The following is a 17517-nucleotide window of genomic DNA, read 5'->3' on the forward strand; positions in this document are numbered from 1 at the left end:
TCCACTCAGAACAGGCCTTGCGATGGTCGACCAAAGAAGTTAAGTCCATGTGGACAGGGTCATATCCAGAGGTTGTCTTTGGAAAATAGATGCATGAGTGCTGCCAGCATTGCAGCAGAGGTTGAAGGGGTGGGGGGTCTGCCTGTCAGTGCTCAGACCATACGCCGCACACTGCATCAAATTGGTCCATATGGCTGTGGTCCCAGAAGGAAGCCTCTTCTAAAGATGATGCATAAGAAAGCCTGCAAACAGTATGCTGAAGACAAGCAGACTAAGGACATGGAACCAAGTCCTGTGGTCTTAAAAGACCAAGATAAAATTATTTGGTTCAGATGGTGTCAAGCGTGTGTGGCGGCAAACAGGTGAGAAGTACAAAGACCAGTGTGTTTTGCCTACAGGCAAACATGATGGTGGGAGTTTCATGGTCTGGGGCGGCATGAGTGCTGCTAGCACTGGGAAACTACAGTTCATTGAGGGAACCATGAATGCCAACATGTACTGTGATATACTGAAGCAAAGCATGATCCTCTCCCTTTGGAGACTAGGCTGCAGGGCAGTATTCCAACATGATAACAAGCCCAAACACACTTCCAAGATGACCACTGCCTTGTGAAAGAAGCTGCGAATAAAGGTGATGGACTGGCCAAGCATATCTCCAGACCTAAACCTTATTAAGCATCTGTGGGGCATCCTCAAATGGAAAGAGGAGGAGCGCAAGATCTCTAACATCCACCAGCTCCATGATGTCATCATGGAGGAGTGGAAGAGGACTGCAGTGGCAACCTGTGAAGCTCTGGTAAACTTCATGTCCAAGAGGTTTAAGGCAGTGCTGGAAAATAATGGTGGCCACACAAAATATTGACACTTTGGACCCAATCTTTTTATTTTTACTTAGGGGTGTACTCACTTTTGTTGCCAGCGGTTTAGACATTAATCGCTGTGTGTTGAGTTTTTTTGAGAGGACAGCAAATTTACACTGTTACACAAGCTGTACACTCACTACTTTACATTGTAGCAAAGTGTCATTTCTTCAGTGTTGTCACATGAAAAGATATAATAAAAGCTGTAAACCATAATCATCAAAACTAAAAGAAAGAAGTGCTTGAAATATATCACTCTGTGTGTAATGCATCTATATACAATATATGAGTTTCACTTTTTGAATTGAATTACTGAAATAAATTAATTTTGATGATTTTCTAATTTTGTGAGATGCACCTATAGCTTTCAGGCCAAGTAAACCCTCTGTCTTCAATATGGTTATCAAATTAGGCCTCCCTGGGCAAAAGGGAGGTTGACCAGGAAGTGTCACCAGTGTCAATACAAAGGACATGCTACTGTGCAACATCCATACATACAACATACAGTACAGAAGAGGTGCGGCTAGATCTGGTCATGTGATCAGACAACATTCTGAAGTCTATAGAACTACTGCACAATGGCATTCAGCTAGAATAGTGAATCGAGAAGTCTAGAAAAGCTAATCTGATTGCAATTTTCCTACTACTGCTAATCTGTCATCACTAAATGCTCTTAACATTGGCCCTTCCCTTTTCATGAATGCCTCTTTAAAGCAGAATTAAAGCAAAAAAAAAAAGCTGCTTTAATTCAGACATTTCTCTAGCAGTACTTTTTTCTGCTGCTAGATGTTCTGAGTCTGATAACCATGATCATTCTACCCACACCTTCTGTGACCAGATTGACCTGAGCCTGTGATTGGATAGTGAAAGGAGAAGCGGAACAGTAATGAGCTTATCTCTTTGCCACTCTCCTCTCTCTTCCTATCATAATGCTTCAACACAGGAGGAACTGATTGGATCCTTGCACTTCTTTTTTCCTCTTGCACTCCAATACTATTAGACAAGAACTGCAAGAGTATGATGTGAAGTCAAATTAAGGTACTTACACTACGTGCTTTTAAAAAAATGCATATACTTCATAATTTTACATTTTGTGTTTATTCGATTGACAATTTATGGTCACTTATTATCAGGGATCTAACTGTTTTTTTCTTCTTTTAGTTGTACAATGCATTTCCATCTCTGGTCCGATGGTTGCCTGGGAGTCACAGAGAAGTCGATCCAACTGTAGAGGAAATGCACACTTTTGTCAGAGAAACCTTCACTAGTCAGAGGAATCAACTGGATGTCAACGATCAGAGGAATTTGATTGATGTCTTCCTTGTCAAACAAAAGGAGGTATTTGTAATTTCATACAGAACCTACTTGCTCCTGATTGCTAATTTTCATTAAAGTTTTAATGGAGACAGGCTCAGCTGGTAGTGGCAGCAGTAAATCAAAAAAAAGACAGGGATACCCAGAACAGTCTAAGCAAATTTGTCCTGCACTTTTATTTAGCACGGTAGCCAACAAACACATGACAGTGCAGGAGGGCTTTGTACTGCAGATTCATAACCTAAAACAGACAAAACATCTCCTTGTCCGAGCTACTCAACTAAATATAGGTAAGTTCTTGCGTAGCAGGGTGCCTTCCTAATGAGTTCCCCAGAACAAACAGGCAGCACATGCACACTTAGTGTTCTGTCAGCAGTCAGCTTTCTTCCCCTGCATTGTGCCGGTGGGGCCAGTTATTTAGATGTGGAAAAAGGCACACAGAGACCGAGTATGGTGGCACAATTATTATTTGGTTAAATGAAGGTAAAACAAAACACAAGAAGGACAGTGGTAAGGTACCTGCCTTAACAGTTCCCAACACTGTGGTACCAGAGACTCAGTAATTCAGTCAACTCAGGTTCTTAGCAATGCTAAAGGCACTTCAGGGTAGTCCCAGCACTGAGAGTGCCACTCTATTAGGCTTATCTTACCAGAGCATTATCTGAGGGGAGGGGTGGCTGTAGGAAGAGTAGTGACATTTTAAATGGCTGATCCCAAACACTTTATCACAGTACTTTGGCAGCGATGTCCATAGTCTGTTCCTCCTCATTGGCATCCTTTCCCTAGGGCTAAATGTGCTTTTCCGATCCAGTGTGGATCCTGACCCTACTCTGCCCACTTCACATATGTGCACCGACTACAGCAGGGCACTTCAATTTATTAGTATTGCCTCCACAAAAGATGGCTGCTGGGATAATCCAATGTTTCAGCTTCCAATTGGTCTCCTGCTCACCTGGTGACCCCTACAAAGGCTGCAGAGGAACAATGTTCCTCTCATCCTCCATTCTCTCTGTAGAGCAGACAGTAATGCAGTGCCACCTACAAAAGGTAGGGCAAATTGCACCTGCCTATAAGTGGGCCGTTGCAGCAGAGGAAGACAAAGTCCCCCGAGCCTTGGCCGGCTCACATATAAAAAAGCTGTCCACAGCTGAGATTAATTAATGAGGTCTGGCTTACAGGTAAGATGTGGACCTATTAAGGCTTTATCACATTCAAAGCTTTACAAAGCTTATGGATTTTAAGACCCAGACCAAGAGTTATTAGGATCTGAGAAAACAAATAGGCACACATCCTAAAGTCCTTCACCATGTGTACCTGAGAAACCTAGAAGACACATACATCATTCACATCCCTACCACTCAGTACATCACAAAGGCTCAGTCTTTAAAGTAATGTGTTAATGGGTTTTCTATCTTATAAAAGGAAAAATCTCAAAATGTTAATTGTGCCTAAGCAGTACACTAAAATATTTATCTATTGTCCTGAAATTTTACAGAAAAATATCAGTGCACTTCCTGTGCTTTAAGCCACATAGCAGTATATGTGCAGTGTGAGCTCATCCAAGGTATTTCTGTCTCTGACTGCTAGTCTTACAAGATATAGTGAGAATTGGTGATGTCACCTGTGTGCTGTTCACAGTTCTCCTTGCTGTATAAAAAGCTGTAGAAAGCATCTCCCTGCTTCTGCTTTGTCCTCATAACTAGTCCTGTTGCCAAAACATCAACAGGCAAAACATAGTAAATCATACAATTTCACAAAACTGGTGCGTGGCTCACATAATATTGGTAAGATAAGTGTAAATGAGAGACTGAAAATGCATACCCATAAAATACCACATGGTCCTCCCATTCTGAATCTCAAATAAAGGGAAAGAGAAGGATATCATATCAGAGGTTACCGCAACCATAGCTAAATATGTAATTGAATGTAGGGGGAGTAGCCATAGAGAGGTCCTCAATCCAACCTGCCCACAGTTGGGGGGAAAGTTGTTGGGCAACTGCAATTACTGTAGGTGGCTTGGTAAAAAGGTAAGGCATAATTCACCATGTGCTTCAAAAAATGAATAGCTGGAGGACTTTTTCGTGATGGCTTTCCAGGCATAAAACAGGAGAAGACTGAGGAGTGTCCATTCTGCGTTGGTGGAAACCAGGTCTTCCACTATGCCAAGCAGGAAAATTCTAGGTGAGGGAGAAAAGGTGGTGAGCGACAGCATTTATAACATTTACAACATTGCTTCAATATTGAGTGGGGGCTGGGCAAATCTAGAAAATCTGTGAAAAGTCCCCCAAGTGATTGATCACAAAAGGAGGAAGAGTTCACTGGGCTAAATTTGGTTAAACCTATGAAATAGGCATGGTGCGCTATTTTAAATTGTATCAATCGATCTCATACAGAGACAAGTTGTCTAAATGGCTTGTCCCAGAGATCTTCCTGATCCAAGTAAGGGATATTCTTTCACCATTTTTGTCTGAGGTTAGAGAGCTCAGGCGTGGTAAAGGATAGGAGAAGCTGATACAATGCAGAGGTTGGTTTAGAGAAGCAATTTTACCAAAGTAGGGATTCCAGTGCAGACTGTAAGATCATAATACCACCCTGAGGAAATTGAAATCTAAAGGCATGTGCAACCTTTAGATATCTAAAGTAGTAGTGCCCATACTTTGAGATTAGCAAACGAGAGGAGGTGGCCTCGCTTTACTATGTCATTAATGAATTTTATGTTGTGTTTTGCCCAAACCTGTGGGTCAGGAATAAAACAGAAATGAGGCAGGGATGGATTATTCCATAGGAAGGTTTCAGGGAAAGGGAAGGCTGGAGAGCAGAATTCAGTCGAAGCCCCAAGGTCCAAGCTTTGAGCATGGTATGCACGGACGGTGTTAGAAGATATGGGGCCTCCTTCCCCAAAATTAAGCAGTTAAAGAGTTTTCAGTGAATGGAGGATCGCTGCCTCCAATATAGTAGCAGAGTTGTTAATATCAGGGCATAGTCACAAGCAAACTATGACCACCTGTGAAGCCAAAAAATATTTGTAAAGATCATGCATGCCAAAGCCCCCTTGGAGGGGGGTCTGTCTATCATGGTAAATTTGCAGCGTTGGCATTAAGGTCCCCACAAGAAGACATTTTTGTTATTTTTTTAAAAACAGCCTTTAATATCACTTTAAGTTTGAACCCCAAGTCTACAGGCCCCAACAAATATACTGTATAAGAGCTAAACAAAATATGATATACTATGAATTTTATAACTTTCAGGAAAAGCCAAATCCAGAGTTATATTTCAATGATATGAATCTAACAGTTCTGGTGACAGACTTGTTTGCTGCTGGTATGGAGACAACTTCTACCACTCTCCGATGGGGCCTGCTGCTGATGATGAAATACCCAGAAATACAAGGTAAGCGATTCATTTTGTGTGCTGTTTTTTTTTTTTTTTTTAAATAATCACTGTGACATATTCCCCAATCTTCCTAGTTACATCACAACTCCCTAATAACTGCTTAGACCATATGACTGGTATAAATGTAATTTGTCCTTGAAGCATGCCACCTGATCATGAATAGGAACATTAATGCGACTGCCTACAGCTCTAGAGCTAACACTTTAAAACACAAGTCAGGAGGGATAGCTTCCATCTTTATATCTGGACAGGTGGTAATTAAAGTTAACCATAGGAGACAGGGGGAGCCATTTATAGTGATTAACTATATCCACCAAAATGCTGCTGAAATGGCTTTGTTATCATTTAAGTAATAAGAAGCTTGGGAATGACAGGATATATCCTATAGATAATCCCTGAAATAAGACAATATGCCTTTCTTTCAATACTAGAAAATGTTCAGAAGGAAATTGAAACAGTAATTGGTTCTGGAGAACCTCGTCTGATACATCGAAAACAAATGCCGTATACCGATGCAGTTATCCATGAAATCCAAAGGTTTGCCAATATCGTGCCAACAAATATTCCACATGCCACTACTCAAGATGTGACTTTCAAAGAATTCTTCATACCCAAAGTAAGTGTTACATTTTATCCTTCAATCATTACTAGAATGTAAAATATGAAAGGCATTTATTATGAACTTGTAAACAACTCCAAAACTGGTGGTACCCACATGGAGGGGAAAAAAAGTGGTTGCCTGATCTACTACTAGATTATAAAATATGAAAGGCATCTCTTACCAACTCACAGACAACTCCAAAAAGGTGTGTTCTCCAAATGAAGAGAAAAAACACTGAAAGTTGCAAGGTCAATTATCTATTTGACTATACGTTCCCCTGCTGCTTCTCTAAGATCTTTTTTATCTGCCTGCCCTGATCTGTGTGACCATGACTGCTGACTTTGTTTCTACCTGCTGTTAGCTGTTGCTGTTTCGAGTGTAACTGGGGACTACAACAAGGAAGCTGTCTGCAGCAAAGCCCATCATCCTATTTGAAACACCGGGGGCCTTTAGAGGGCTGAGGCACGAGGTCAAAAGAACCAATGCTCATTTGCTATTAGGGCCATCACTGATCATATGCGAGAACCCCAGTCGGAGTTCAAGGTGATTGGATGCTGGAGGCAGCCCCATTGACAGTAATGGAAGACTGACAGTTCCTGCTGCTAGTTAGGGCCACTCACAGTGTAATTACTCATGAAGTGATTACCTGCAAATAATCGGCCCTGGATGCTGACTAAGCCTCTTGTTTCAGGTTCAGAAGACTAATGCAAAATGGGTCAGTCCTCTGACACCCTCCTGCAACTCACTCAATTGTTTACCCTCACGCCTACTCTAGCTGCCGGCTCAGGCCTTTGTGCCTTGCTCTGCCATGAGCCTGGTATCTGCATCCACACCTCGTTACTATAGGTTCCATCTCTTCCTCTATACTCTGGGGACCCAAGTACATTTGAATTACTCCCAGGAAACCTTCCTCTACATAATTTCCCTGCTATCCAGACAAGCAAACACTTGCCCAGGCCTTCCTACTTCTCGAAACAGGTAATTTGCAGCTATACGATTATCAGCTGTTCCTAGAAAACTTCAGGAATGTTTTGTGTGGAACCTGGTTGTGATTCTTCCTTAGCTTCAATTTTTTTAGCTATATCAGGGATTCCAGGAAGCTGGGCAGTATACTGTATCTGTCTGTACTCTAGCCTATGTATTGCTCTGGAACAACATCAGTAGTGGTGCTCTGACGAGGCTTATCTGTTCCGTTTTAGCTGGTCCGCAGAGACTTTTTTTCTGACCTGGATGACCTGGTTTCCTTATGTATAAGATATGACATTAATTTCTCGATTTGATCATAAAAATGCCAACACTTTCCATGACCAATGTCCAGAATAATCTGTACCCAAACTACAAAGCCTAGGGTTTCTGGAGAGGAATTCCAAGGTGGCGTAGTTTTTCTTTTTGCATATAAAATCATTTTTTTCCATCCAGCTCTCATTTCAAAAGAACAGTTTCTGGACTGAAGCTTTCTTGGACTCTTGTAGAGAAACATAAAATACCTGTTGTGGCTCTGAGTAAATCACTCCAGCACTCTGCAGTAAAATGTGATAGTACTCCCTGCCAATATTCAATATGGCACCATTGCCCCTCACTGTGTATCTAGAATAATTTTTACGTATTTCCAAGATCAGTCAATCATGTTCTGTTTGATCTTCCATGGCTATGCACTCATTAGCCCATTTTTGACTGGAAATTTGAAGGTGTACAGTCCTGGGGGGGCATCCTGTTTTAGCAGCTTATTGGCAAGGTCTCCCCATTCCGCTCTGTCTGTGTAGTTATTTTTCTTTACTTTGGTAGGAAAAAATATGTTTCTCTTTGCCTCTGTATCATTTACTGAGGTCTAAAAAGGACCACAGTAAAGATCAAATAGCCCTTTCTACGAATTCCAGAATTTTTGATTACCTGCAGGTAGCATCCATTTTTACTAAATTATATTTGCAGGGCACTTGCAGCCTCATCTGCTTTAAAGAAGATGATGAATGGAGGACTGCCTTAATACTTGAGAAGACAATTATTATTATTTAGTCATGCTGTTTAATCTCTGCAGTTCTCCAGCCATCTTACAAGACTTTGTTAACAATGTCTTCAGAGACTTCGGGACATCTGTGTCATGCTACATCTAGACAGGATACTAATGTTTTCTCCCCAGATCTGCATTCTTATGATGAACATGTCAAAACAGTGTTTTTACATTTACATGAGAATATACTATAAAGAAAAATATATTAACACACATAAGAAATGTCACTTTGAGCTCATATATGTTCCCTTCCTGGGTTATTTAGTCCCTGCCATAGTCTATGCATGGATCCATACAAAGTACAATACTGAATTGGCCTCCACCTCAAAAGTCATTCAGAGATTCCAGGCTTTGCTAATTATTACCACCAGTTTACTAATGATTACTTAGCTGTAGAAGCTCTCATTACCACCCTAACCTAGAAGAAGAAACAGCTGAAGAATATTATGAGAAGTAAATACGAAATACTCCATGGTTATCACCTTTGCAATGGGATTTGCAGGGACTGCGCAAGACTATCATTTATTTCTTGCAGCTACTGGTGATCCCATACTCAGAAAAAATGTATCTAATTTGTTGGATGCATGTCCCATCAGCAGATCGATATCCAGGCGCGATCTGTGAGGTCTCACAGGGTGCCTGGAATGCACTCCGCCACAATTAGGAAGTTGCGGCCACATCCTGCGTTCCAAGCCGCTGGCGTCACTTCCACGACATCAACGTTCCTTCCGCACTTAGTGTAGCCCTAACTACAAATGCCTCACGCGCACCACGATACTACACCTAGTGGCGAGGGACACCACGCTTCCCACACCCACCGAAAGGGACGTTCCACCAACAAAAACCAGATTGACACCAAAAAGGGGAAGGCCAACACAAAAATACACAAAAAAAAAAAAAACAGAATCCACCCAGTGCAGCCGAGCATGTGCACAAAAGGCAGTCTGTTCGGGGGAGCTTGTCATAGCCATGTACTGCAAAGTAGTGCAAATAGTAGTATGCAACGAGGAGCCACTCGGGTGAGAGAAATAAAAAGTAATATTACATCTATACAGAGATCAAAGTTAGAACAAAATATCAAAATGACCACCATAAATATAAATGTAAAGAACACACTGCATAATTGACTGGTTCATAATTAAAATTATCCAAGGTAAAAGTATATAACGCCTAAAAGATACAATAATAAATACATTAAAACCAATTATAATAATAATCATCACATAGCAGAATAAGCTCAATGGACATTGTCACTGACCTTCTAATTTCCAGAGGTTTTTTGTACATATGTATTGTGAAGGTACTTCACATCTCTCCAAATGCTGCATTGCCAGAATGATGATTGTCAGCAACATCTGCGTTTTAATTTTTTTTTTACATTGTACACAAACAGATGAAAAAAAAGGGTTCTTAGGTCCCCAGATTACTTATAAAAAGGGAGAAGTTGGACTGAGGTACTAAAGCAATGTGTAGATAAAAATAATAAAATACTGGAGTAGATAGCCTGTGCTTTCTGCTTTTCAATGCTTTATTTTTAGCTTTGACTAGAGCGCACCTTGAACAGATCCATGAACTTATCACAAGTGCTACTTATTATTTAAATGTTTATCCTATCTATTCTTTGCAGGGAACTCAAGTGATTCCATTACTCTATTCTGTTCTACGAGACAAAGAGCACTTTGAGAAGCCAGAAGAGTTTTACCCTCAACATTTTCTGGACTCGGAGGGAAACCTTGTTAACAATGAAGCTTTTATACCATTTTCTGCAGGTAAGTAAACCAAAGGGGAGACACTCTATATTGTCACAAATGTGTCATAGGTCCCTCCATGGCTGTGACTAAAACAGGGACAGACCAAGTCAACAGAGGCCAGACACCAACCCACATTAAAAATAGGGCGACAGTTAGTAATTTATTACTGCCCAGTATTTTACCAACTTTTAGGCCAAAGTCTTTAAGTCAATCTACTCAAAAAATATAATTACAATGTCTGGATGGCATGGATCTTGGATACTCCACTATTAAGATTTCCCTGACATGCTTCCCCTTTCTAAAGGTTTGGGTGATGCATTATATATGCTTGTGCTGTTGCTATAGAACAGCTGATTATTATTGCATTGGGTATTCATCTTAAAGCGGTTGTAACCTTAAAAAAAGAAATAAATAAATGATCCTGTTCCTTTAAAGCATGAATAACAGCACAGTGCTTGTGCTGTGTGATTTGGCCCTTTCTATCATCTGAAATACCTGGTTGATCCTGCACTCCCCTCTGTAAACTGACCACGTTTATCATGGCTGCTGATCTGTGATACCATGGTCAGTTTACCTACTCCATCCTCCCTGCTGTCTCTCCTTGCTCCCTCTCTCCCCCTCCCTCCCTGCCTGTCAGATAGTGACAGTGCCGCTCTGTTCTCTGCCCCTTCCTTCCTGCTGTGATCATAACTGTTATTTCTACAATTCCCTGTGTTACATTAGATTATGTGACCCAGTGTATGTGCTCTTTAAAAAATATGCCCCTTTATACCTGATTTCAAAGCGCCGCTTGGCACCTACGTGACTGGCTGCCGCTCTCCTCCCAGCTGACGTCAGCGGGGGATTCTCAGACCCACTCGCTGTAGTTATCAGATCCGGATCAGGGGGCAGTGGGCAGCCACGTGAGTGCCTAGTGGCGCTATGAAATCAGGTAAAAAGCGGCATATATTTTTAATAAGCACATACACTCAGCACATATTGTCATGTAACACAGGGGATTGTAGAAATAACACACAGTGGCTTTACAACCATTTTAACTGCACCGTACTCCTACATCTGATTGTCTATGGCCAGCATGAAATTAAAGAGATTGTTCTAACAATTATATGTACTATGCATTGATTTGCGAAACTCTTTATCTCAAAAATTTGTGGGGACAGAAAAAGCTCTGTAAATTTTGGTTGGCGGGTGCAAAACCCGGTTAGGGCTCCAAAATGTAACGCGCAAAACCCCCATAATGCCCCTTATTGTAAAGGTTGAAGAAATGACACATGCAGAGGTCCCTAACTGGACCTAGAGGGACACAGAAATGGAAAGTGGTCTGTCCTACAGCTGTAAAAGTCAATATTTTTCTTTCATCATCATTTTAATAATTATTTTTTACTTTATTTTTTTTCCAAGGTAAAAGAAGTTGTGCTGGAGAGACTCTGGCTAAAATGGAACTGTTCCTCTTCTTTACAACACTGCTGCAAAATTTCACCTTTCAGGCTCCACCTGGAGCAAAACTGGACCTCACAGGTGCTGTTGGCTTCACAACCCCTCCACTGAAGCATGAGATCTGTGCAATTCCTCGCAAATAAAGCGAACTGGCAATAAATAGATAAATAGTAATTGTGGACTGGATTTAATATTTTCTGAAAGAGGATGTGTTTTTTGATTTGTAGAATTGTAATTGAAAGGCACCTCCAGATTGGTGAAAGTTGTATGTTTATAAGTAAAACTGAACAAGATGAAATAAATGAACTAGGAAAGAGATCAATTACATACTGTAATATGCTAAAGGCTTACAACTATAGGATCACAAATGGAACATAAATATGTACAGTAAATCACTGATTGTGAAGATAGATTCTGACAACTCAAAACCATGTGGAGAGAGTGGGGAAGTCCTATTGCACACAATGCTACCTTTGTTTCTCCAAAACTCGCTCATAACAAAAAATGTCAGATTTAAATCTCATGTCTGTGTTAGCATTCAGGGAAGGTAATATGATGAACAAAAGAAAACAACCAGCTTACAGTGGAACTAAACCCAGCAAATTAAATAACCAAAACAGTTACATTCAAGGCATTCCATGATAACCGTCACAGTTTCTTGTGCTCTCAAGTGAACTGTCAAGCCATAAAATGGCTGGTGTCACAACTGATCACAGGTGCAGCACCATGGCAACTGCTGTTCAAACAGAGGCTAAAATGGCAGCTTCCTTGGCTTAAAAGATTGGAGGGTTTAGTTCCACTTTTAAGACACATTGACACAAAGCAGATAAGCTACAATGGAACCAAGCCCAAATCTGGTTCATATTCCATAATACAGGCTGTCATAAACAATAGATTTATAAAACCTGTAATGTAAAAAAAATGAAGCAATCAGTCAGACACCAAACATACCTATTTTGCAAGATCCAGCAAGCTAATGTGTGGGGAGGTGCAGCGTGGTGCGGCTGCAGTAACCATTTAGGCTCTATTCAAACATAGACTTTTGGAATTGTGGGTGGAATCGCGATTACAAATGACTTCTTAATAGCACCCCAATCGTGCTATGATTTTGCTGGGATTGACGCATGACAAATTGCCGCAAAATCGTGCAAATATAATTGTGGGACGCGTGTCACCCAAAAGAAGTGAAGTGATTCCGCCCACAATTACAAATGCCTAGGTGTGATTGGAGCCTCAGAGTCCAGTTGCAGTAACTGAACTGTATCAAAGTTAAAATTCAGTAAAGCACAACTACGGTAGCCTGGCAGGAGGACAACCCGACTGGATGAACTCATAGAATGTTGCAGTGAAGAGTAGAACAGTTGGTCTCGGGTGCATGGACAGTATCTGTCTTGAGGAGCAGAATGCAACCTGGTAGGTCTGTACCCAAACGTGGAGGCACACAGGAAGGTTGGCATGTCCTTGCTCGTTCTCTATTCATCTGGAACCTCTCCATGTCACTAATTGCTGCCCAACAGACAGGTAACCTGTCCATGCACTATACCCACATGTGAAATGCGCACCAAGCCTGGGGGACAGAGTCTTAAATAGACTTTGCCCCAATCCAAGAAAGCCACTAGACTCACATGGGGCACCAGCATCCAATCGGATAGCTCCCCCTAGTGACCCTAGGAAACTGTAAAGGAAATTTGTACATCCTGTTGTATATTATTGTATTATATTTTGTATGTATTGCAGACTGCACTCATTGTGCACACGGCACTAACAATGTTTTTATTACAAGTTTGCATTCTTTCGAATCCTGATTATAGTTAGCCTGCCTATGATATGCCCCTTGTTACCATAAAAATACAATTGTAATATTAATGTTATACCTACATAATCATGTGTATAAAAGCCTTCAATTGCATCAAATAAAACATAACGGTTATTTTGGAACAATGCGGATTGTATCTTTTTGTGTCTGTTCTCTACTACAGTAGTTATTAATTTTGAACTACTAATCAATATGAGGATAGGAGTTGCCTATCTAAAAAAAAATTCAGAACAGAAGCCATATAGGAATTTTGTTCGTCTTGACTTCCTCTCCTTCTGCAATGCCGCTGCGGTATGAAAAATTAAGAATAAGAAAAAATATTTTGTGCTTAGTGCAACAATATGTTTACAGAGCTGCACCTACTTAACATCAGAATACTGGATGTTAGATCTAAATACATACACATATAATAGATGTGCATCAACCCAAATAAAGTCCATGTTTTTTACATTCAACCTAGTGTGTCAGAGGGGTTGAAGTTCTTAAAGAGGTTGAGGCAAATAACAGGAGAAGACCCATCCTAACCCGTGGCTCCTCTAGCTTACAGATAACACTACATCTGTTTGCTGGTATATGGGGCCACTGGTAAAGAGCCACCAATGGCTGATACAGAGAGAGGCGTGGAAACAAGCCCCTGATCTAAAGTTAGCTGTGACCCAATGAAATTAGCAGCAGACCCAGAATTAATGAATGCAAGAACAATGTTTTACTCCCCTGTGGCATGGAGATGGACAACGAGAGCCAGAGAATTTACAGAAAATGAAGAGGAATGGTCCTGTAGGCCCCCTTAAAGTGTACTAACCCTGGAGGGTTCTTGGACTCTGGGGATATTGATTGAAGAAATGCCCATTCTCCCATTAAAAGATGCAGCGGTCCTGGACCCAGTGATTATTTTTTTCCTCAAAATACAGGCGAGCTCAACCCAGATGCCTGGGTTTATCTGATGAGGATTCCTGACAAGAAATGTCCACCAGTAAGTAGTTAGAGGAGGAGTCCCTTTATAGTGCAGTTTAAACAGTGGAATCTGCAGCTAGCACATTTCTCCTGTGTAAGGAGTAAGTATCTCCCATGGTTAAGAGAAGTGGGATTTATCTTTAATTTTATGAATAATGTAGGACCCACTGAAAATTGGGTACTTTGATGCAGTAGTGGGCTTAAGCATGGTATGACCATATGGTGTGACTAAATCCCCATATTTACTTATTAGGATCAGGTGTTTTTAAGTAGCATTGTAAGATTTGAAAGCAACCTTTTTTTGTGTATGTGCGCTATTCTCTGTGGCTCTATTTGTATATTGGTCCTTATAGCAGCACCAGCTTTAAAAATGCATGTTTAGGGTGTGCCCACCCTTTGTTTATATTAATTGAATTAAGGTCTACTACATGCCAAACAATCTTTCCTGGCTTGCCATGCTTCTAGTTTTCTTAACAAGGTGGCTTCTAGATGCTCAGAGGTGAGCATAGGCACCTGGCATGTGTCCACACTTGAATCAAGCATTCTGTCACAAACTGAGATGTGGAACCTGCTCCTCTGTGTGAGAACTTGACTTATGTGTGAAATCTAAGGGATAGCTGTTTGCTACCCCAGGCCACTAATCGTACATGTGGAAGGGGTTGCTGCCTGCTGATGGAAAACTGGAGTGAGAGAGAGACATGAAACACAGGACAGCTGCAGTCAGGAATGAGGCTGGAGACTGCTGAGATTGTACAGCACAGGTTTAGTTTATGGAAGCAGTAGAGACTGAAGGTGCAGAGAAGACAAAGTGGCAACTGATGATGTGCAAAAACCAAATCAATGGTTAATAAAAAAACATCTGTTTAGAAAGGTGCTTGTGTGCCAAAACATATTTAAAACTGTCATCCACATTGAATATTCTAAAAAATACCATTATAAGTGCAAATAAATAAAAAAAAATGTTCAAAAAAGATGTTTTATGGTTCAAAACAAGCCAGTGAAAGACTATAAAATTATTTATTTTTTAAATAAAATGTTTCTTGTGGCAAACTGTTGAAGTGCCATAATATTCTGTAACTCTCATGCAGTGATCTGCACCCCAAAGTGCTTGAACATACCAGACCTTAACAATACTGCATGTGGGTCTATCAAGCTTTTTCTGGTAAGTGGAGAGAGGTCACTTCCTGTGGGTCCATAAGAGATCCCCACTCGCATATAGGAGAGAGAGGATCCAAATAGTGTAATACGTTCCTTTTATTTAATTAAGCATAAAAAAATTCACTTACAGTGTTCCAGAGATAGATTCGCAATTCATACAATCTGTGCAATACAATGAGGGCAATCGTGCGGTTCACCTAGTCTAGGAATAAGCGTGTTGTCCGCATTTCCACGTGCATTCCACTGCTAACCGGACGTGTTGTCACAGAGGAACACCAATCTGCGTTGACGCGTTTCGCTCCTCCCACAGGGCGTTGTCAAAGCCATGCATGGACGATGCCCACTCACATGACCTCATTACTATTTCCTGTTGGGTGTACTAGGCTTCACAGCCAGCTTGTATGATTACTTCCTGTAATCACAACCTGTTGTTTTCCACAGCCTAATACTAAAAGCTATTATTATTTGCATATTCAATATACATCATATCCTATTACTTCCTCATACTATTGCTTATAACTCTTGTTGTTTGCATATTTTATATGTATCTTTATTCCAAAAGACCCCTTCCAACTAAACCTGCAATCCCAGCTAGATGGACTAATTATGAAACCAATGGGGTATTGGGAAGTCTTTATAGGTTGTTATGTCCAAAAATTTGATAAATATTGTATTGCAAAAATATTAATCTATTATGGATTCAATTATGAAAATACAAATAAAAGACATTTTAAATAAACACTTTAATAAAAAATATTGTTTTTGTGATGAAAAATATTAATAAAATATTCCTTTAATAAAAAATATAAAAAAAAAACAAAAAAGTTCTGAAAAGCCAAAATCCAAGCAATAAAAAATATATTTTATGTGAATATAAAAAAACTATTACTAAAAAATATTCCAAAGTCAGCTGCAGGCACTACAATACAACAAGATTAAAAGTGTTATAACACATAATAAAATCATAATTGTAATTATAAATACCGTGTATACAAGTGTATAAAAATTGGTGAAAAATGTCAAAAGTACAAATGCAAAAAAATGTGCAAAAAAGTATCAAATAAAAGTACCCCAGAGGAAGTCCAAGATGACAAAATGTACGTCGGGTTACAGTGAGCTTTCTCCTCGATACTGTGCCTATTCAAGACACATGTGTTCTTATGCTTGTCATTCATATGGCAAATGTAAGTTCTTTACCTTTCAATAAATGTCCAATTTTGGACGTTATCACACTATGTGGAGTTTCTTTATCTTTTTGAGCACCTGAGCCAGTGAAAGGGGGACTATACATCAAGTTTATATACCTAAGGCTCATGTGACTCTCTTACTGTATGGTAACTAGAGTCCACTATTTCTGATAAGCGCTCCCAATTTTTCTTATTTGGTGATTGGAGCACTGGCGGTGTCTTTTCATTCTTTCTAATCTGGAACACAGAACTCCCTTTCCTATGGAGCCCCTTCTTCTGTCTCCTGCGACGTGACGCTCGCAGGGGGGTGGAACCGGTGGCAAATTTGAAAAGTAAAACACACAAACACGCTGACATATTGTAATCCTATTGGATTACATTACAAAATCAACTAAATTGACATTAGTTTGCCCCCCAGTGCCCTTTCCTGCATTTCCTGCAGTTTTACTGTACTTATATATATATATATCTATATCTATATATATATACACACACACACATATATATATATATATATATTGTGACAGGAAGTCAGGTAAATCTGTGAGTGTTGTCACAGAGGGGAGATACATTTCTGCTTGGTTTAGACAATTCACCAATTACTATAGGGTGTCGGCTGCAAAGGTAGCCAGGAAGGTTTAAGGAAGTTGAAAAACCTTCAGCTATTCAGAATGAGGAAATGAAGGCCTCTATAATTTGTCCAGAGGAAGTCTATTGATTGCTGCCTCCTGACGCTGTGTGAGTAGAGGAGGACAGTCAGATGTATGCCTCCTGAAGCTGTGTGAGTATAGGAGAGGAATGCCTCCTGAAGCGATGTGCGCTGAGGAGGGTAAAAAGACTGAAGACTTCTCAAGGTGAGGTCTTGGATTGTTTTCTATGTGAAGAGAAAAACAAATGGATGTTTTCTATGTGAAGAGAAAAACAAAAGGATGTTTTCTGTGTGAAGAGAAAATCAAAGGGACATTTTCTGTGTGAAGAGAAAATAAATGGACTATTGATGGTCTGGTGTATAATCAGCCAAGTCTGCCCAACAGTAGG

General features: G+C 40.3%; 1 protein-coding gene across 1 annotated transcript in view; it reads left to right on the forward strand.

The window, feature by feature from the left end:
- LOC309549024 (cytochrome P450 2K1-like) overlaps positions 1-11560 on the forward strand; it is a 47758-nt gene extending 36198 nt beyond the window's left edge. The window contains exons 6-10 of the mRNA XM_082248966.1: positions 2022-2198; positions 5423-5564; positions 5999-6183; positions 9804-9945; positions 11329-11560. Of these exons, the coding sequence (XP_082105092.1) occupies positions 2022-2198; positions 5423-5564; positions 5999-6183; positions 9804-9945; positions 11329-11507 (825 nt within the window). The 3' untranslated portion in view covers positions 11508-11560. The remainder of the gene's footprint in view (positions 1-2021; positions 2199-5422; positions 5565-5998; positions 6184-9803; positions 9946-11328) is intronic.
- Positions 11561-17517: the final 5957 nt, after the last annotated feature.

The sequence above is a fragment of the Pelophylax lessonae genome (assembly GCF_965119305.1).
Source record: "Pelophylax lessonae genome assembly, chromosome: 3".
In the NCBI taxonomy this organism is placed as follows: domain Eukaryota; kingdom Metazoa; phylum Chordata; class Amphibia; order Anura; family Ranidae; genus Pelophylax; species Pelophylax lessonae.